This window comes from Corvus kubaryi, unplaced genomic scaffold, assembly GCF_017639235.1.
Source record: "Corvus kubaryi isolate FWS band 111438036 unplaced genomic scaffold, C.kubaryi_AGA036_p1.0 37383, whole genome shotgun sequence".
Lineage (NCBI taxonomy): Eukaryota > Metazoa > Chordata > Aves > Passeriformes > Corvidae > Corvus > Corvus kubaryi.
In genome coordinates this window covers 2,815,678-2,838,400 of record NW_024581125.1, presented here as the reverse complement: position 1 = coordinate 2,838,400, position 22,723 = coordinate 2,815,678, and the positions used below count along the sequence as shown (strand labels likewise).

Below are 22,723 nucleotides of genomic sequence, written 5' to 3'. Positions count from 1 at the left end.
TCCATGGATTTTTGAGTGGTTTTTTTAGGCTGTGCCTGTGATTGAAGCCACAGTCCACTAAAAATATCTTCCAGGTCTTGGGTCTGGAATAGATGTGCTCACACTGATCATTAAGTCATTAGCTTAACGATCTTCATAAGTTTGGCTTGGGTTACTAGCACCCTTGTAGGACAATGCAGTGTGTAGAGCTTCTGAAATGGAAGACAAACAGATATTCTTTTGCCACTTTGTAGTTTTGAACTTTGCTGTATGCACATTCCTACAAATTATCAGGAAACAGGATGGCTGCTATCAAGTTTAGTGCAAACAAATACTAGAAAGACGTAGTGGTTATCCCTGCTGGGTGTGTGCATTTTCAGATTAAAATACGGTGATTTTATTCCCTCCTTAATCTTCGTGTTTGATGGGCATTTTAAAGAGTATCGCGATTTCAGTCTCCTCTAAAGCTTCTCACAGCAGGATGTCCTAAAATGTTGCAAACAAAAACCATCAGGTGGGTCTTCAGCCAACTGTGGTGTCTTGGGAAGTGGTTCTGTAATGACTGGTGCAGTCCTTAAAATATATTGTGCACAGTTACCATCCTTACATTCTTTAATGACAGTCTATTTTTAATAAAGCTATTTAGCTTGGTTAATTAGATTTAGTAATAAATCTCCTAATCTGCTGATGAATCTTAGGAAATATCTTGGACCACACCAATGAAAAATGGGGCTGCAAGATTAGCTACACATATTTTGACTTTTTATTGGCATTATACTTACAAGAAAGGTGTTTTGAAGAATACAGCAGCTCTGCCTCCGGATGCGACTCATGGAGCTAACCTCCCATGGAAAATAGGGATAGAAAACAAATAGGCCATGGAAAAATGGAAAATAACCCATGCCAGTAGTCTTGCAGAGGGGGTTGATACAAACTTTCCTTCCCAGTTCTAGTCCTGTGTTTTATGTCAGGTCAGTTATGTTAAATAGTAGGAATATAATTTGAAAAGAACTAATTATTAATGTTCAATTGTTCTGCCTGCAGTCAACTTTAACAATATGTATGCAAAATTAATAAAATCAGGACAGCAGCAATTAAAAAAAATATGAAAATTGAATAGAGGAGAAAAAACAGAGTGGAAAAATAAGATAAATTTGTTTTTTCAAAATAGTAATATAAGAGATACATTGCGTGAAGTTATGCAGCATTTCTGAGAATTAATGATTTTGGTTTTCTGCAGGATTCAGAGTTTCCTGTTGATCCTGAAGGGACCCCAGACTTTGAGCATGCTAAGGAACACACTCAACCCCTGAAATCTGGACAGTATCAACTGAGCAGCATTGTGAAGGTGCACGATTTTGCAGTGAGCTGGTAGGAACCATGAACAGTACATTAATTTTATTATGTATGTGTGGAGTTTTATTTTTCAGCAGGTCATTGAGAAGCATTTGTTGTAAGTAAATATCTGAAAAATTACTGGCAGCAGTCAGGGGGACTTCCTTTCTGAAGGATGTGAAAGTGGAAAAACTGATCATGACATGCAGTGGGAGCATAAATACAGTAAAACCCCTGGGCAGAACTGTTTACAGATTGAGATTCATCTTTTATGTGGGAAGGATGGGATTTGGTTAATAGATACAAAAACAGAAACCAGAGATGAGTGTAAACTCGGGTTCCAGGAAACTGAATTATAGTGCTGAATATTTTTGCAATTTGTATTTGATTGCCGTTTATTCCCCTGGGTCAAAAATCAGAAGAGTTTAAATTTAGATTGGCTTGTAAGCAATGACATTTCAGGGCTTGCTAGCTGCAGCTGAGGAAGAACGAACCTAAAAATATTTTTTAAAAAAAGTAAATTCATAGCAAAGTTCTGACAATTCTGACACATTGACTAGCTTAAGTATATTTTTAAATTAATTAAAAAAAATCTTTACACATTTAATAACTGTAGTGCGAAGGTTGCAGACACTTGCTTTTTGGTCACCGCCCATATTTTGCGGTAAAGAACCACCATAGTGCTGTGAACTTTGGCCTCCCTGAACAGGATTCTGCTTAGTCTCCCAGATGCTCAATTTTGGTTTTTTGTCTGGTTTTGCATAACTTTTTCCCGAATTGTATCGTCATATTGGTCTAAGTATGAAAGAGAGCTTACAACTGGTGTCTCTGTGCTGCTACTCGGAGGAGGCAGTAGCAAATCCACCCAAATATTAGTGGGTTCTTTGGCTTCTCTGAAGGACACCAGGTTCATGAATAGTGTGTGTTTAAAAAAATACAAACCAGAAAGAAAACCCTTCTGGAGAAGGAATACAATTCCACACTGGGGAAGATTTTCGGTGAATCGGGTGGAATAAACATCCACCTGTGACCCTTCCAGCCTGTAGCAGCACGTGCTGTTCCTGTATCACGGGCTGCAGAAGGCAAGGCTCAAGTCATCATTCCCTTGTTATTGTTTGCCTTGTTAAGTCTGCCTCTACCTGTGGAGAAAGCCAAGTTTGGGATGCAAAGTACTTCTGAATGTTGTTACAAACACTTGTGAATCTTAAACTATTTAATATGTAATTGAAAGTATTAGAAGCTCTGATCTAGTCAGGAAAGGACATCTCTAACAAAGTTTTTCCATTATTTTGAAGCTGAACAACAACAGGTAAATATGGTCATGTAAATCTATTCCTTGTTTTCTTTATCTTTCTTGCATTATAGTTTTATATCATTTCTGTAGATCCTTGTATCCAGTTATTCTTCTAGTTATTGCTAGCAGAGATACTTAATGTGCTGGGAAATTTTAAGTATTTTTTGCAAGTGAGAGCTGGATATCACACCTTAAGGACACAGTGCCACTTCAGCAAGCAATTTTCTAAAATGAAAATAAATTGGATGTCTTTAAACTTATTTGGAAACACTTCAGAACTTGCTTGAAGAAACAGCAACTACACTGAAAGAAAGCTGGCAGAGAGGATGTGTATTTAATTTTATATACTGAAAATATGACATTGACTTTCATGTAAAGATGTTCCTTTAAAGAAAATGAGAGTCTGGGATAATGCTCTGAAATTAACTGAAATGCTTCTTTTAAAAATGTGGTTATATAAAAGCAAGTAAAGAACAAAAGAATTTTAAGGTGTGGTTGAAACAATGTAAACAAACCAACTGAACTTTTCATTTGCTTAAAAAAGCCTCTGTGTACATGGTGGGGGCAGTTTCTACACATCTTTCTGTGTCTGAAAAAAACCCACTTAAAATAATACACAAAATAATATTTCAATTAATAAATTTTTTTTTCCTATCTGAATACTGCTACTTCAAATCAGCCTTTTTAAGTGATGGAAAAGAGAGTCTGTCTTGTTTTTCTTGTTAATGCTAAAGGCTCTGTGGTAGCCTGCTTTGCCTTTTTTTGACAGTGTTTCCTACAAGTATTTTTTTTAACACCGTACTCAATTTCAAGCAAGTTTGACAGAGGAACAACAGACTCAGGAAGTCCTCAGGCTCCCATGTGTTTCAAGAGAACAGATTTCTGTTGAAGAAAAGGTCACTTTTAGGACTGTGGTGGCTGCAGGTGACTGAGAACTCAGAGAAAAGAGAAGTTGCAAATTTTTGGGGGGAAGAGCTGCAGATGGAGCTCATACCTCATTAGATGCTATAGGATCCAGTCTCAAGGCACACAGGTAATGCACACAGAGCCTGGGTTTTTAGTTTGACACAGCAGCTATTCAGTTCTGAATCTGGTTTTCCAAGAGGTTATTAAATGCATTAATCAAGATTTTTCAGAGAAGAATGACTTAGATTAAATTATCTGTGTAGGGAATTAAGTAAAAATAGCCCAGCTAAAGAAATTCTGAACTTTCACTAAATGTATTTCGAGTAACTATAATTGTCTGTCTGAGTTTACAGACACAAGGGAAAATCCATATGCACTAGATGAAAATTAATTTTTTCTTGTAGTTCATAGGATAGATGGAAAACATTCTGTTGACTTATGAGACCAGATTTTTCTCACCAGAATGAGTATATCAAAAGGACAGAACAGAATCTGGTTTGTGTATGGGTATTACTGGGTTCTTTAACATTTCCTTAGGAACTGGAGCACCTGCAAATCCAAATTGACAGTTTACACAAGCTCACATAGATTAGTTCTTCAGACCTTCATCAGTATTCATTGACATGCATGTTAGTGGAGGGGGAGGAAAAACCCTTGGGAAACCATGTTTATTTGCTGCTAAGCAGAATGATTCCCACTTTTCAAATCATCACATGGGCATTCCTTTTTCTGCATTAAATTCACATTGCTCCAGTGTCCTTTTAAATATCCTGGTGAATCTTACTGTGCCTACAAGAAGCACAGTAATAAGCTCTACAGTGGCTAAAGGATCTTCCTAATCTTACTTGTCCACTTTCCCCTCACTTGCTTTCTGCATCTTTGCTGTAACCTTTTGTATGGTTTCCCACGGAAAGTACCTCTGCAGTCACCACATGCAATGCTACATTGGTCGTGGTTTATCTTGTCTTCACTTGGGAAGAGAAAGATGCATACACGAACAGTGTTCAGTGCATTTTGAATGTTTAGCACAGTGTTGGAAACCAGGAAGATGCCAGATATTATTGTGGAGAGATGATTACCCAAGATGAAACTGAAAAAATAAGCAGTAATCATCTTGCCTTTTTTGGTAATTTTTAAAGATGTCATGGTCTTGCCTCCCTGCCTGCCTTCCTCCCTGCCTGCCTTCCTCCCTGCCTGCCTTCCTGCCGCCCCCCCTCCCCCCCCAAATGGAGGTTACACCTCCTCCATTTAAATCTTATTTCCTGTTTATCATTGGCAGTCTCTGCGTTGATGCAATTACTCACAGTCAGAAGTGCCATAGAATTTGTAAATAGATGGCCTAATATAGGTGCCAGGAGACGTTTGCATTAGGTATTAGGAAAAATTTCTTCACTGACAGGGTGGTCAGGCACTGGCACAGGTTGCCCAGGGCAGTGGTGGTATCACTGGAAGTATCCCTGGAAGTGTTCAAAAGGAGTGTAGATGTAGCACTTGGGGACATGGAGTAGTGATGAACCACAGTGGAGCTGGGTTGGACTTGCTGATCTTTAGAGGTCTTTTCCAAACTTAGAGATTCTATGATTCAAATGGATTTTTTACCTACTAAGTGTACTTGCATAAATAGGAAATGTATATTGTTCTTGTTTACATGTAACCTGATGTTCTCAAATCCTTTATCCTTATTTGATAGTTTGTAAAAGAAAAAGATAGAAAATTGCTGATGCTGTGCCTAAGCACAATAAAAATCAGAAGGTGGAGATAATAGTAAAGAAAAGCAAATACAAAATGTTTAGTGATTATCTTGCTTTTCCTGATTGGCCAAGTAAAAGATAACTTTTCAATACAGTTTAATTCATCATTCTATCATACTATACTAGTTTCCCCAATTTTTTATCAGTGGATTCCAGAGAAGATTTTGAAAACTTATCTCCTTGGGAACCATGCAAATTGACTTGCAGCATAAAATCGTGTAATTGCAATTAAAGGTACAATCTTTGTAGAGCCTTGTGCCAAGAGGTGGAGGTAAGAAAGTACTGCAGAACCCTGGACTCTCCCTCTTTAGTTCACATTTACCACTTTTTCTCCTTAACACTTGGGCACATATGTGCACACAGATGCACACCCACAACACACAGAGGAGCCAGCTTTGAAGGGAAGAGAGTCCTTTGAGTGTTGACATGAGGAAATTCTTTTGAAATAGATTATAGCCTGCAGTTTGCTGTAAAATGGGTGGTATTGGTGTGCACTGTCTTTCAGAGTTCCAGGTTTTCCATTTACTTGGTAAGGTGGTGGGGCACTGTTGTAGTGGGGATTCTTGCAACACATGTATCAGACAACGAGGCCCGTGGAAAAGATTATATGGACTGATTCTTGGTAGGTATTTTCAGAGATGTTTGTTTTTCCACTTGGCCAGGAACTGAACAATCATGGGACCAGAGGGTCCTCCTGGGCAAGGGAACACAAAACAGCCAAGGGGGAACGAGGTTGACCAGGGAGTAGGGAAACCCCATATGTCCTGCCTCTACCCCAGGGCCCCTCTCCCAGGACCACATGGCTGGGGGAAGGAACCCCAGCAGGGCACAGGGAAGTTGGCAGTGGGGGAAGAACAAGGTGTTTTGTTCTCTCAGTCAGATTTCACACCTGCTCTGTACTATGTTTTGGTCCTTTCTAGACATAACTCCCGGGTTCCTTTTTCATTCCCAAACTCTGGCTTTCTTAGAGTTACCTGTGGGAAGAGCAGGACACTGAAACTGTGTTGTGTGTAAACGAAGTAGCAAAAGTAGCACAGATGACTTTCAAGCAAACATCTTGATAGTTCTTTTTGTTGCTGCTCCTATTTGCCAAGAGCTCTGCATTAACATCTCAGAGCAGCTTTGTCATGGTCTGTCTTGTCACTACCCTCGATATTCTTCCCTGTGATGCCTGTAGAGTTCTGACAACAGTCACCCTGATGGTTTGCTGAGACTGCTGCCTGTCAGACTGACAAATGTTCTCTCCCTTTTTCCTGTGTTCTGCCCATATGTTTCCATCTCTCTGTTGCCTTAGAGCTGGTGAAGTAATGTCATTTGATTGTGTCTGAACAATGCCAAGCAAAATAGGGTCTGTCTACCAAGAGGTGATCAGTCATATTAATCTTTGTGTCCTTGTGTAACACAAGGCAGAAAAGAGGATTCAAAGTCCAAAGTTCATGAGGATATTTCCTGTTGAAGAATTTACTGAGGTGAAAAAATCCTTACTAATTATTTAAATCCTCTTCTTGCCTCCTAGGGCATTAGAAAAGATTTTTTTAAATGAAATTACATTTTCCCATTAACAGTAAAACTTTTTAATTGTGCCATCATGTGCTGATTTCTTGCATGAGTAGCCAGAGTGAATTGGAGATTTGCATTAGCAACATGAGCTGCTGCTTAATTTTCCTACAGAAATTATACCTGCTTTTAAAGGAATATGACATACAGGCATCTCTCGTATGAGGAAAGTCAGAGAGAGCTGGGGCTTCTCAGCCAGGAGAAGAGAAAGCTCGGGGCAGATCTCATCCATCAGTGTGCACAAATATTGAAGAGAGGATGCTGAAAGGTGCCCATAAATTAGTGTGTATAAATTAATAGCACAAGTATAGATGTGCTATTAATTTTCACATCTGCTGAAGAAGTGTAGACAGTGAGTTGCAGGATTAGATTTTTATGTGTGGTGAAATATTCAAATACTCAATTTGGCCTCTTTTGAAATATTCAAGTTCTGTGGCTTTTCAAAAATAAAAGCAATATGAGTGGAAGCTTGGGTTAATCTTTGTCTCCTTGTATATATGACAAGAAATTCCTAATTCTCATGTTTTATTTTCATCCCTCCATTTGATCATCCTTTGAATATATTTGAAGAAACTAATGTTAGAGATGGTTAAATGCAAAATTAACAAGTCACTTGGTGCATTTTCCATGACACAAGGGAAAAAACCCAGCAGCTCAGCCTGGGTCACTCTGGCAGATCAGTCTGTACACTTGCAGTAAGGGTTTTTTGTGATGTTTTAAACACTTAACTTTCCCAGGTAAACCTGTCAAGTATTTTAGCATCAAATTAATGTTGTTAATAAAATTTTTATATCTCTCTTTGCAATATAGAAAATTCAAGTACTTTCCTTTGAAAAATTCTTGCATTAATGCCTTTTTTCCCCCTATGACTGGCCTTTATGAGTAGTATGAATGTATGTTTAAACTGCTCATGAAGTTCTTACCCTTCTGCAAAGAACAAGTGACAAATAACCCTAAAGCCTGCAAGTGTGGGTACACTCCACATCACTTGCAGAGGTTGGGAAGAATACACTGTGTGTGTGCCCTGCCAGCCTCGTGCATGTCCTTATGTCCCCAGCAGTCCTGTGAGACATCATTGTGAAATCATTCCTGCAAGATTACCTGAGTGGAAGATCCAGAAATTAAATTCATGTCTTCTGAGTCACAGTTCAGTGCTTTGACCCTTGATGTCAAGAGTATCACTGTTTTCTATACCAGTCAAGTTCTTAACTTCTGTCTGCATTAAGGCCCATGTTGTAATGGAGAGATTGTTCCATGGACTTATTGTACAGGCTCAGCTTGGGCACAGTTTATGTGGAGGGAGCACTCAAGAGGAAAATGTCAGATGTAGTTTAGCTCCCTGTAATGCAGTTTAATAGAGAGGAAAAGTGAGCTTGCCGTGAATAATCAGTGAGAGCTGTGTGGATCACACTTGGCTAAGCTCTGAGAGGCCTTTCTGCTGTGGCAGTAGGAATGCAGTGCTCCTGGCTCCGACCCTCTCACCCTCCTTTGGAGCTTTTTCTGTCTAACAGAGCAATAAGAAGGGAAGTGAATGGTTCCCTTGGCTCCACCTTTCCCTCTTCCCCCACAGGCTGTTTCCCTGGTAAATGTGCCTTCCTGTTCACCTCTGAAGCTTTGGGGTGTCAGAGACTTTAGAAGCCTTTCTGTTTCTCGTTAGCTCTGTGTGCAGCTCTGGCCACGAGCAATGGCTCCTGAGGGAAGGCCTTGGCTGTGGCTGGAACAGGCACTTTGAACCCCTAGCAGCATTAATCTGAGGGATAATCTCAGGGCATGTTGTGTTTTTATGGTGCACACATGAAAAGAGCTGGGTATCTCTGTAATTTTATTAGTGAACAAGCATCTTTACCGGAAAAAAAGGACAATTTTTAGGCAGGGTCAACAGAGGGAAGGCATACAATATATTTTCTTTTTACTAGCTATCTTCATAGTTATTGAGCAGATTTCGCAGAAGAAGTACTTGTTTGCAAAAAAAATAATTGTAAAAAGACATGGTTGTAACTTTATTGAGGCTTTTGTGTATTCTCCATAGAGCAAAAGGTGAGATGCCTGGACGCTGTCAGCTCTGCTAAATTGCTTGGCTTTTTCTTGTTATTCCCAATAGTCTGTAGACAGAAAAGGGTTGAAGAGATTGGGTTAGTAATTTTCTGATAAGTGTTTAACTGAAAGCAATCACCCTGTGGTGATCTGACTATTCTGGGCTCCAAATGCAGTGAAACCTCAGTATTTAATTGACGTGAGCAACGCTCTCAGGCACAGGGTGGGATTGTTGGGGTGTCCTGGGCAGGGCCAGGAGCTGGGATGGAGGATCCTGGTGGGTCTTGTCCAACTCAGGATGTTCTATAATTCTGTAATTCTATATTGAACAGAAGTATTTTAGCAAAAATAAAAGAAATGGTTTTGACACTTGTCACATGGGCTGATATACTAACTAAAGACAGTTTGAAAATAAGTTAGCTTTTAAATATATCTCATGAAGTGTCAACAAGATGTTGAGATTTTCTTGAAATGAAGTATATTTGTGAACTTTAAAAAGATACTAATTTTCATGAGGGAATTAATATCATGGGAGTTTTTGTAAATGTTTTATTTTTTTAGAAAGGAAAAAGGCTAAACTTTAGGATTTCTAGAAGGTGACTAATACATGTCATGACACTTCTTTCACTTTGATACAATTCTAAATAATTATCCACAAAAAGATCCTCATTGAAGTTGCAATACTGAATTTTTCTTGTAAATTGAAAAGCCATTTACATTTTTATTATATATTTAACACACATTCAGAACTACTATTTGTCAAGAAACAAGTACTTTCTTTAGGATGGTTTTGATTTCATACACCAGTTTTTACATTTTTTGGTATTTAGCAATGAAATTTTACACATAAAGAAATACATATCTTTGGGAAAAGTAAATTTTTTACAAAATAGAGTTTGTAAGCAAGGTATGTATACAATTAGCCCATAGATAAGCCCATAGATAAGTAGTTTGTTTTCTGGGAGGGTGAGGAGCGTTGTGGAGTGGTTTTTCTGAGAACCAGAGAGTGTTCAGGGCATAATATGTTGTGGTAGAGAAGAAGGAAGAGGAACCTAATAAAAATATAAGGCCAAATTAAAAATATATTCTAAATAGAAGTAACTTACATAAATACAAGAATAATGCATAGTGTCCAAAAATCATTTGAAGGAATATGTAAGGTTGCTCTTGCTGTGTTTTAATGAGAAATTTTATTTGCCAAAGCATTTAATACATTGCAATTAATACCATAAGGCACTTTTCATTCTTTGATTGATACTATCTTGTAGAAATTGTAAATTGACCTATTAATGCTTGTGATCTTCCCTTATTCTCAGTCTGGCCTATGATAAGTTGTGCATGTATTACAAACCTGCTGTACTAATGATTCTTTATTGTTTGGGGTAATGGAAACTGAAATCACCTGCCACTCGTTTGTAGACCAGTTCCATAACCCAGATGTAAAATCACTGAAGGTTTCGGGTATTTATGATTGCAGTGATTTAGAGATACAACATTAACACAGAGGTTCATAAAGGTGGCAGTTTCCATTTGTGTAGCTCTATTTCCTAATCCTTGTGGTTTGGGAAATCTCATATCAGTGCTTTATCTTCCAGGATGTTAATAGCTGCAGTTTAAAAAAAAAATCCTCTGTTGATTTTCTGCTATATAAATATTTTTAAGTGAGATTTTCAATTATTAAAGTGAGCGTAGCACTTGAACTATAGTAGCTGCAGTGTCTCTGAAAGAAAACAAGACAAATGTAAGAAATTTAAAGAAAGAAGTAGGTGTATTTACTCTTGTTTGAGTGAGTAACTGCACAGCTGGCCAGAAGGAAAGGAATTATTAGATTGTGGACAGACTTGCTGCATTGTTGAATAAAAGTTCCTAAGTACAAAAGAGCAATAAGGAGAAATACCTGTGAAAACCACAAGAATGATACCGACCCTTCTAGTGATGATTTCCAGTTTATTCCATTCTGATTTCGGTATTTTCTTCATGGTAAATTCTGAAAACGTCAGTAGTGACACACTTGGAGCTATGCAAATGACAGGATTGACAGAAAAAGTAAAACTTGAACTCAGTTTGAAAGGTGAAGTTTTAAAAATGTTGAAAAGCATGTTCAAGTCCCATGGGAAGAGAGTGAATTCCTGTGGGTTTCCCTTGAAATGCTGAAGCTAAATTTTAGAGGTTTGTTGGCCTGTTCCCACCACAATTCTCTCCATGTTCCTCTACTTGTGATTTCAGTTCTTAATCTTTCAGAACTATCTCCCTGGAGAATTTCCAGCACAAAAAAAAGTCCAAATAGAATTGGTCAAGAAATCAAGCAATAGAAAATCCTGTATATTTGGAGTGCTTTGCCAATGTCTGCCTTTATTTAAAAAAAAACTTTCCAGTAGCTTCACTTCTGTACCTGATACTCATTTTTCTAGCAGTGCTTTAGGCCAGGATACCTATTTCTTGCTATACTTAACAGAGCTTGGAATGGCATACCAGTACCAGGAATTCGGTGACAGAGTTTTAACCCTTGGTTTTGATGGAGATGCCGTAAAACCCAGAGGCTGTGCAATGTCTGTAGTGGTGCTTTTGTTCTGTTCCTCCTGGATGCCAGGAGGGTGTGTCCTTGTGCTCTGGAGCAAGTCCTTAGGAACTGCTGGAAGGTGCACAGCAGTGGTGAGCTATGGTTATAGGTTTATTTACTGGATAGACTTTAATTGCTGCTGTTATAATTAATTAGGACTGGTGTAAAACCATGTGAGCACCATAATTAGATCATGTTGGTTTGTGGTTTTCTGCCTGCACTAAGTTCTGTGCAGATCAGCTAAGGAGTAAGGGATCCCTAACTAGGGATTTGGGAGCTGTGAAAGGGAGCAGATGTATAGCAGTAATAATGTTACTTGAATATTTTCACTAATGCACAAATTTTCAGGGGCTGTGCTTGACTTCAGGGACAAACTTTCTGTATCACATAAGTGCTCAAATTCCAATTCAGATCCAGCTTTCAGCAGCTGCTCTGCAGGTGTATAAACAAACATCCATATTGCAGAAGAGACCAGTTCTCCTGTAGAGACTCAGACAAAATGACTACATTTCCTTGGGGATGCTCAGCATTTTCTGAGAACTTCATCCCAATTGTGGATGTTGCTAAAATTTGAAAATCTGTGGAGTTTTCAGTTCAGTCTTAAACTAAATCATTAAATTCATGTTAAGATTTTTCTATTATCAATTTAGAGCAGATGAGGTAAGTGAATTACAAGCTGCTTCTGTCAAGCCAGACAAAAGAACGTCTTGATTTTGATTTTACGCTAATTGATACTAAATGCTAGAATAATACTTGTCAGATTTTCTTGGATCTCTTTCTTTCCTTGTTTCAAAACAATTAGATTTATAACTCTAACTTATAATCAAAACAAAACTGATGGAGATTGCAATTTCCAGGCTCTGGGATGTAAATGTTGGCATTTGAAATAAAAACATTACCCAGGTGAACGTCTGTCTAAGGTTGTGATCATCCTTGTTTCCTTGTGAGAGCTCAGAGTCATGGAAGTTAATGGACTGCAACGTTGGAAACTGTTTCTACATTTATCAGTGCTATTTCCAGACTGAGCTTCTGTTGATATTTGTTTGGGTTTGTTTTTTTCCTTAAAAATAAAACCATCTGTGTGTGAAATGGCATGTTTTAGGCACAGGGTGTCCAAAACAAAACAAGTTTGTTTTATTAAAATTTATAGTTTATAGTTGTCCATATAGCTGCAGACAGTGTTTTTTATCTTGCTTTTTTTTAATATTCTGATTTTAAAATTCATTCAGAAATAGAGGTTATTTTGAATGTTTTCCACTAATTTCTTGTATTAAAAAGGGCAAACCTGTGCTTTCCTGTGAGGGGAACTTCCTTTATTGAAAGGTTGTCATGCACTGGACAGAGAACTGGGAGTCACCAGATGGGAGTCACCATCCCACACCATCACTATCTCCCTTTAAAAGATGTGTGGATGTGGTACTTGGAGACATGGTGTAGTGGTGGCCTTGACAGTGCTGGGTTGATGTTGGACTTGATCTTAGAGGTCTTTTCCAACCTTAATGATTCCATAATTCTAAATTATTTTGTGGGTGTATGAATGCCGATTGTTTTTTAACACCCTCTTCTGGTTCGCAGTTGGTTTTTTGCTACCAGTTAAAATTTTGTCTTTTGTTCTTGGTGTTTGGGTAATGCGGGTTAGGGTCAGTGTGTTGCTTCTCTTGTTTTCCTGCTCATTGTGGCAATGCTGGATTTTGATATAATGAAATTGCTATTAAATGGTGTGTGGTATCCCTCGTGTAGCCCCAGCAAATGAACCCATTCAGATTTATTTATTGATCTCTTTTGTAGAGTAGTTGCAGTTTCTTTTTGAGCTTCTTTGAATTGAAATATGTTTGAGTTTTTAAACTTAGAATCAATGAAGTCCCCATGCTTCTGTTTGGTATTTGTTTGGTTTTTCTTACGTTTGAGTTATGGATTGAAAGTACTGGGAAATCAAGCCTCATAATTCTGTTAACCAACTGTAAATCAACTTCTGAGACAACTGTAAGATGTTCAGTAAACCTTTACGGGAATTGATGCTGCCAAATGCTATAGTGCTTCTCCAAGCACTGCTATTTTAACACAGTCTTCTTATACAAATGTCTTAGTAAAATATGTGCATATTTATGTCACTACTTTCAAAAGCAAAAGTCCCATCAGGCAGAAATGAGCAGCACTACTTGTTACTTGTTTTACATGATCGGAAATTTTTCTAGTGTAGTTTATGTAGTTTTTCAAGCTAGATTCATATCATAGAATCACAGAATGGTTTGGGTTGGAAGGGACCTTAAAGCTCATCTTGTTCCAACCCCTGCCACGGACAGGGAACCTTCCACTATCCCAGGTTGCTCCAAGCCCCGTCCAACCTGGCCTTGGACACTTCCAGAGATGGGAATTATGTAGCATCCTTTAGATACTCCACAGTAGTAACTGCGTTGTTCCTGGCTGGCGTTTGTGGGAGGCAGGGAGGCCAAAAAATTCTTTCTGTGCTGTGAACAGTGCTTAAATGGATCAGTTACCTCTCAGGAGAGAGACAGTGGCAGGGGAAGGACAAATGAGACAACAGTAAATGAAGGAAGATTGATGGCCACTGAGATGAGGGAGAGTTTCCTGTCTAAAACTGACTTCCCTGCGTTTCTGAGCATTCAGGGCAAAAATAAAAACAAAATACGTTGTTTTAATGCTGTATCCTGATCTAGTGGCAAGGAAACATCCATGGAACTCAGTGTGCCTCAAAAAATGAAGCAGTAATGCTTGCTTTAATAGTTTTCGGGGACTGACTTAATTCACTAGCTAATAATGACATATGGGCTAGCACTGCTTACATGAAAACTGGTGCCTTTGATACTGAAATGTCCTTCAACCCCATTTTGTGTTGCATGTGGTTATATAGCAAAAACCACTGTGGCGGATGGTTCGGGCATTTGAGGTATTCCATATTGTACAGCACAATGTGTGTCGATCCTGACATAATGGAGCACTGCAACATGTGTGATACTCTGTGGGCTTTAAACTTACCAGACAATGAAGTGCTTCAACATGCTTTTCATGTGAGTATCTGTGCCAAGGTCTGCACTTCTGCCATTATAGTTCCATTATGCAAGTTGAAGTGTACATTTGGGGAAAGGACAAACACAAAGACTTTTCAAAGGTAGATAAAGAGGTACTGCAAATACTTTATAGAAAAGTGAGGTCACAAGAGAGTCCAAGAAATAGAAAGTTGAATGTAATGTTGTGGGAGTATTCAAGGATTTTAAGTCTCCAGGTTTATTTTTGTTTGGTTGGCTGGCTTTTTGCTTGAAAAGAAGGCACGTTTTATCTTTGACACATTGGGAAATAAAACTGCTTGGTTTTGTGCCTGAATTTGCCTTGAGGTTAGAATTCTGTGACCTTGCAGTTGGGGACTTTGGACACAAATGGAACTGGGTTGTCCTAGGAGGCAAGTGGGGAGAAGGACAAAGGAGGAGAAGACAGAATAAAATATGTCAGTTGGTACAGATTGAGTAGAACAAAGATGGGACTGTGGTGGCATAACCTGGATAGTCGCTGAAACTTTCTGTGGGCATTTTTTGATGAGTTAAACGCTAGGTGCCAAGTCTTTACAAATAATTTCTAATCCATGAGTGTCCTCAACAATGTTTAAACAATGCACTACTTGCCCTTGTTTGCTTCCTCATCTCCTTAGGGTTGGATTTTACCATCCTTTAATATCACTTCTTGAGCTCTTCATCCTCTTTAGATCAGTCATGGTGTAAGGCTGACTCTGTTTCTGTAGTAATTTAGACAGATTGAACAAAATGCTCTCTAAAAAGCAGGGAAGGGGGGAATGGGAGCACAAAGTCCATATGGAAAGGACATACTGATGGAGCACTTTATCACACAGTAACAGTTATAGCTTACGTTAGAGCCATAGCTCTGAAAGGTTTATTATGTGTAATTGTGATAATAAATCATAGTAAATTTCCCTAGCATTTAAAATGATTTTTAAATACCATACTTGTGTAAGCTTTTTTGTAAGTCCTGTGGGAATTATTTAATGTTAAACTGAGGATTTTGGCGTTTTTAATGAGCTGGGAGTACGTGCAGAGTGGTTTTGGCAGTATTTCAGTTTTTGTAGATTACTTGGATCTGTTAATTAATACAGCCTTTTGAGACCTTTTTGTGAAAATTAATGGGTTCCCTGAAGAATAACATTCCAAATGCTGGAGATCTGCAAGACTTTGGAGATGAGTACTATTTTAAATTATGCCAAAGTTTACTAGCTTAGACATTATCTGTTGGTGTGAGAAGGACAGAAATTCACAAGAGGCGTGCTAAAGATAAACCACCCATTTATACTTTTTCCCCCTTATTATGCAAAATATATAAATTAAAGAATTTTTAGATAACATGAAGATTTAGAAATAACTAAGTAGGAGGGAAACATTTTAAAATAAAGCCAAAGAGGAACAATTTTCCCAAGAAGAGAAGCATTCCATGAATCACTTGAAGGGTTGTCTTCCCCCTATCTGTACATCTGGGAGCCTTCATACCTTACTCACAGGAACTGGATCTGCCCTGGTTTTGAGCACACTGACACTGGAGGTGTTTTGACCATGAAACTGGGTCTGTGTTGGCTTGGGAGAACTGAGGTTTTTCCCCCTCACTTTTAGGAAATTTAATGATGTAGACTTCTTCGACCTCTGTGTTGAATCAATGTCTTTGCAGGAAGGTGCCTGGTTTGAACCATGGCATGAATTAGTTTTCTTTACCAGCCATCAGTTCAGCAGTCCTGGGGTGCATGTGGAAGAGCATTGCCAGCAGGTCAGGGAGTGATCCTGCCCCTCTGCTCAGCCTTGGGAGGCACCTCTGGAGTGCTGTGTCCTGCTCTGGGCTCTTCAGGACAGGAGGGACATGGAACTTCTGGAGCAGGGCCAGAGGAGGCTGCAGAAATGCTCTGCTCTGTGGGGCCCAGCAATGGCACAAGAGGAATGAATGGGCAGAAACTGATGCTCAGCAAGTTCTGCCTGGACAGGAGGAAGAACTTTTCCTGTGCAGTGACTGAACAGTGAAACAGAGACCAGAGGCTGCAGTACTTCCTCACTGGAAGACCCATCTGGACATGATCCTGTGCTGTGGGCTCTGGGGTGACCCTGCTGGAGCAGGGAGGTGGGACCAGATGAGCCAGTGTGGTCCCTTCCAGCCCGACCCTTTCTGGGGTTATGTGATTAAATAGATTGTGAATTGTTGATGTGATCTTTAAAATGATCCCCATTACTGTAATTGTGCCTTGATCTGTGCTCTCATCACTTGCAGTAGCTCATTGCTGTTGTCTTTGGAGAAATCTGTTGTGTAGTGTAAGCTCAGATTTTTGACACACAGACCTTATCTGAGCAGTGCTGTGAGGCACATCTTACAACATACTTCCAAGCTTATATTCATTACTTCTGCTATGTATTGTCAAGCTGATATATCAATTCTCCTGGTCTTCTACTCTGTGTGTCATATGGAAGTTTTTAGCTGAGTCTTGCTGTTTGTAGTCTGCAGAGGTGGTTTGGTTTTCATTCTTGACGACTCCAGTTTTTGTATGGGATATGTGTCATGCATTTCAGTCCATTCTAGTCTAACTCAGAATGACGTTTGAAGATACTCACCCCTCTTCTTTCTGCCTTTCGACCTGCTGATGACTTTTCTGTTGGGTAAAACCTCTTTCTATGGCCTTTTGTGCTTGCTTAGGGGTTTTGTGGGCTTGGTTGGTTGGTTGGTTTTTGTTGGGTCTGTCCTGTTTGGGGGAAGCTACTGTTGAACAGATAGAGGAACTTGAAGAGTTTCATTTGCCCACATCCTTCCTTTGTGATCAAGTGCTTCTGTTGCTGAGGTCAGACCAGTTCTGAGACAGCATCGTGCTGTTCCTCAGAGAAGGACAAGGAGCAGAGCTATAGGTGCCCGTAGCCAGTATAAGCACCTTATTAAAAACAGAGAGAGGTTTGAGGGGATTTTGAGCACCTCAGCATTAATTTTACACTGGGAGCTGCTCTTTGCTGTGCCCTTTCTGCCTTTGAAATTATTTTTTTTTGCTGTGCTTTAGAGCACACGTTGATGGATGCTTTTCAGTTTGAAAGTTATCCTTTCTAGACAAAAGATAGCTCAGCAAAGGCTGCGTTGGTGGGAATGAAGTCACATGAGGCTCCTCTCTGGTGCTGTCAGTAACACTCATTACTCCTTTAATTTAGAACTGTGGTCTAGCTTTTATCACCAAATTTAGAATTTAATTTGTGTGTTAACTTTGATTTTGTGACCCACTCATACCATCAGCAGAACCTTTGAGTCGAGTGAAGGATTTCAAAATAATGACCCCAGTCTTAAGCTTGATTTAAGATGTTAATTTGTTGTGAAATTCACGTTTCCAACCCTTTTTCAAGTCTCAAAAACCTGCTGCTTTCTGAGTGATGTGTTCTTTTGCTGAGTGACTGACTGACAGTTCTTACCCAAAGTGAAAGGGACAATCAAGGGGTACTTTTTTCTGGGTCAAAAGGCAGCAGCTTTAATACGGTTTTCATTCTATGCTGTTACAAGCCCCACGGAGTGTCTTACACTTCTTATTGCATTTGAAAGTAATAGAACAGTGTTAGTGGACAGTGACTGGATGGTAGATGAAAGCTCTTTCATTATAAAAATTGGATGTTCAAGGCATTTAGGAGCTCATGTGAATTAAATGGCACGAAAGGTACACGAGTTCAGAAATCTCAGCTTCTTGTCCTGAGAAAATGGAAAAGCTCACAAAATTCAGGTGATAAAATACCTGTTAACAAGATGGCTTAGGCTGTACAGACGTTAGGTTTTGCTTTCTGATTTGTACAGACTTTCTGCAAGGAATATCTTGCCCATATAATGGGAGTGTTTGTTTGGAGGGGAAGAATGTTTGATAAAGGCATTGTAATACTTACTGATATGTAAGTTCATTAAAATGTAAGTAATGCCAAGTTTTGTACCTGGAGACCTCTTGCAGGTCCCTGTTACTTTTGAGATGGTGACAGCAGCTTTAAGAAGCAGAAGAGTTTGTTCTATCAGTCAGCAGGAGTTGGGAATATGCAATCCTCTAGGAATTGCTCTCTCACTTATAACCTACAAACTCTTTAAATACCAGAGATTATTTGCAGTAAGCCAATTCCAGTGTTGGTGAGTCTTATAATGCTATGACAAGCTTCAGGGAATTACCTTGGGTTTCTTCCCTTCTTGTTGGTTTAAGTCTTACTTTGTGTGACTGAATATGTGACCAAATACAGGAGAATCCTTTTCTTCAGTAAAAAATCAACAACAAATGCAACTAACAAAAGAAATCTGCTATGGAGAGCCATTTAAAACCAGGAGAATGTTTGTGGTCTTTATTTCTCCTGTTTGCTTTTAAAATCTATTATTTTAGTATTGACTTATGTTTGTAGAACCAGAGTGCACTTCTGCCAGCAATTCACTTTAGCTAAGGACTCTTTGCTGTGCTTGAAATTCAGACCTGCATTTGACACTTCAGCAGTCTTTCATGTTGAGATGACATCTCCTTTGGCTTTTGCTTTTTTGCTCTATTGATCTCTTTAAACATTTTATGTATTTTTTTTCTTCTTTTCCTTCCATGTGTGTAAACATTTTTTACTTTCTTATGAATTCATGTTTTATTTTAACCTGTGAAGGTGTTGGGGTGAGTTTGCTTTACCTTTTCTAGGTTGGAGGCTTTTGAGTTTTATAAGATTATGTTGATGTATTGATGTGTTTCAAAAAGGCTACTGAGTATAAACCCCAGCAGTGCTCCCTAGCACTCAGAAATCAGTGTAATTGCAGTTTGGAACAGATTGCCAGAACACTGGTGTGTTGTAAACCCCATGACTTCTCAGAGAGTGACCCAGTCCTATGACTCTATTGCAGCACTGTTACCTTAGGCTTCAGATGATGAATTTCATATGCTAGTAAGTGGATATGTGAAAATTTATTTACCTTTTAACTTCTTTTTAAAATTCCGTTTTCATTCATACTGTTTTACAGAACATGGATAAAGGTCCTGCAGAGCTTCGCTGTGTGACCCTTTCCTTCATTAATTATTCTTTGTAGTGCTGGTGTTTAAATAACACAGTCGTACAAAAAATACAGTGTAATTTAGGTTTTTATAGAGAAATCACTTATTTTCCGTTTCTCATGTAAACCTCTGTGCATTCAAGTTTTTTAACATGTTTATAATGACCTTTTTTGACAGCTGTTGCTGGATTGAACAGTAAGAACGTGACTGTATACATTTCACAGTTAAGTAAATTAAATGGAATTTGGAATACTTCACTAATGGAAAAATCATCCAATTCTGGTTGAAAATTGAAGATAGGTTTCAGTAATGCCATGCTTTCACTTAACAGCTTAATGCCTTTCTGCTCACCCAAAAGGCAAAACCTCAATGACAAATGATGGCACTGCAGTCTCTTCTTTCTTTATGTCGTGCCATTATCAGTATTTTATTCAAACCCGCTGACATTTCTTGCATGGTGCAATAAACTCAGTCAGCAGGAAATGCACAAAATAAATAATTGCAACTTCTCCATTAGCATGGCCTTGCTCAGTTCACTCCAAGCAGAATAGGATGGGAAGAATTAATGGAGTCACAGGCAAAAGCCCCAGAGCAATGATGATTAGGGGATATTAAATTAAGGAGTAATTGCATTAAATTGAAGTCACAGTCTGGTCTTAATTCACAATACATTTCTTACAGCTGAAGTGTGGTTTTCTATGTTTCTCTTACACTTGGGGAATGGAGCATGAACAGATCTTCCACTACTCTGCCGTGTGGCCTTACCTTATGAAGGGCTTCCTTCCCCCATCAAGAAAGCAGTGAAGGAAAGAAGCTGGGAGGAAAGGTGAAAGAAACTTGTTCATGATGAGTAATAGGATTCTGTTGGCAGTATTCATACTTACTAATTTTATTTCCCAGAGAAATAGAGACTTAGGAAATTATTTGATGTGTGTGATACTTACACATATTTGTTACTGCACTCACTTTATAAATCAATGGCCACATAAAAATGAGATTAGTGAGAAAAAAGAGATGATGTAAAGTGCATAAATAGGGAGAGGTTGGTCTGTGAATCCCACATTTATTGATGCTGGAGGATCCATGGGATTAAGTGATTTTTATTGCTGTAAGAAACATTGGAAGGAACTAGAGTCACTTTTCAGTCAATGACAAGATTAGTATTTGTAGGGAATGGGTCTTTGTGTATTCCTCTGCTCCTGGAAGAGCTTGTGTTTTCACAGGTATCACATTCTTATTGGAAGTAATGGTATCTTTATGTTTCAAATACTGGAAGTTTTATAAGCTTTCTGAAGTAGAACTTTAAAGTAATAGAAAGGAAACAATTTACTAAATTCCAGCGAGTAAAGGTGACCTACCTTCAAGAACTTTAGCAGTTTCTGCCCTGGACCTGTGAATGCTTCTATTGATGTATTTTGATGAAAAGCATGTCATGTTGGCTTTTTCAGATTTTTGGCAGAACATGCCAGGTTGACCCACTCAGGGTTATTTTTTTAAAAAATCAGGTATTTCTGTTTCTTGCGCCATAGTAAAAAATTGTGTTGCTGTACTAGGGAAGTCAAGTGATACCTTGTGGAAGTTTAGTTTTGAAAATAATTTCTTTCTAGTTCCCTTTACTGTCTTGTGTCTTAGGATTGAGAACTAATCAGAGTTGCTGGCTCAAAATCTACAGCGTGTGTGGCTGTATCTTGGATGTCTTCAGAGCTTACATCTGAAATGATGGATTTTGCTGTAAATGTGCAAAATCTGCATTTCAGTACCAGTGCATCTAATTTCCAGTTACTTCAGGGACTGGAGCTGGAATTTTCTGAAGCTGCCATTTGACATCTCCTAACTGTTGAAAATGGGTATTTTGAATTTATGGGCATTCACTTACAGAAGAGATGTGGTTTCCTTTCCATACCTTCACATCATGCAACATTCTTTAAATTTTATGCAGTAAGTAAAAACTGCAGGAACACTATAAACTGAAACTTATAAAAATGTATTTGAAGGTTTTGGTGTTACAACATAAATACAGCATCTGTGGCACTGATATTTTCTTGAAAATTGGATTCAATTACCATGTGGGTTTTATCAGCTGCTAAATGTAATTATTTTCACCTACCTTGAGGTGACTCAAACTACTTGATTTTGTTTTAAATTAAACCAAAAAAAAGTCAAGCTGAGTCATGCTTCAAGCTGTTAGCATTTAACAATCTTTTGGCAGCAGTGAGCCAGGGAAGAAAAAATTTGTACACTAAAATTTAGGGTACAGCAGGCCTGTGGCATGAAACAGCATCCAGAATTATCAGCCCTGCAGGGCTTTCCTGCTGGGAACCCCGACCTCCAGAGCCAGAGTTCCTGGTCCTGCAGAGTACAGGAACCCCATTGGGGGGATCGGCAGCTCTGCTTCTTCCTTCAGTCTTGTTTCTTGGTCAGTGCCATGGACTTTGTCTATAAAAACATGAAAAAGGCCTTTTGTGGGATTAAAAGAGCAGCCTGTCACTTCAGCTGCTGCAAAGGTGAGTGATGAAAATGAGCCTGAGTGTGCTTTACATTCAAAGGCTTAAGGGAATAATAACCAAAGCGCATCTGCTAAGGTCACATAAAAGATGAAATTTCTGGTTTTGAACAATCCTAACAGTGGAAAGTGCATGGAATGGAATTACTTAACAGTGGATGATAAAGCCATGTACAGCCACTCTGAAGGGCCAGAGATTAAATGTTCTGACGAAAAAGACACCAATTAAAGAGGAAAGGGAACATGAACATTCCTTAGAAGTAGGCATGTTAATCGGTAATAACTCGACAAAAGTCACTGCTGTTACTCCAGCCCCAGTTCTGTATCAGGCATTTCAATGTGTGAGGAATAAAGGTGGCAAAATCTGGTGTGTGCTGTAGAATAATAAAAAAACTGGGTGAAGGCTGGTTAAAAAAAGCACCTTTAAGCTGATTTCCTTCTCAGACTGACACTTAGTTTTCCAAAGAGGTGGGGGAACAAAGTTTTATCCTCCCTTTGGCTCTCCACTTTTTGTATGAGGTTCAGAAGGGGGGAAGGTGTTTTGCTGTATTTGCTGCTATATTTAAGGTTGCTTCCTATGGATTTTTAAGGCAGCCTTTCTTGCTTGCTTATAATAATATGCCCAGACTACCTAATCTTTCAGATATGAAAATTTTAGTGTTGCTCTTCTTGTATCTATGAGATCCAGCTGAGTTAGATCCAAATGTTAGGCTATGCTACAGTTGTATAGATCAGACAGACACAAAGGCACTTGTGGACCTGGCATGGTATACAAATGTTC

The 22,723-nt window shown here is 38.8% G+C and overlaps 1 protein-coding gene across 3 annotated transcripts in view; it reads left to right on the top strand.

Annotated features, from left to right (window-relative positions):
* SPAG16 (sperm associated antigen 16) overlaps window positions 1-22,723 on the top strand; it is a 359,065-nt gene that overhangs the window by 48,946 nt on the left and 287,396 nt on the right. For all 3 annotated transcript variants that reach the window (XM_042035377.1, XM_042035375.1, XM_042035378.1), the window contains exon 10: window positions 1,220-1,350. In XM_042035377.1, coding sequence (XP_041891311.1) covers window positions 1,220-1,350 — 131 coding nt within the window. The remainder of the gene's footprint in view (window positions 1-1,219; window positions 1,351-22,723) is intronic.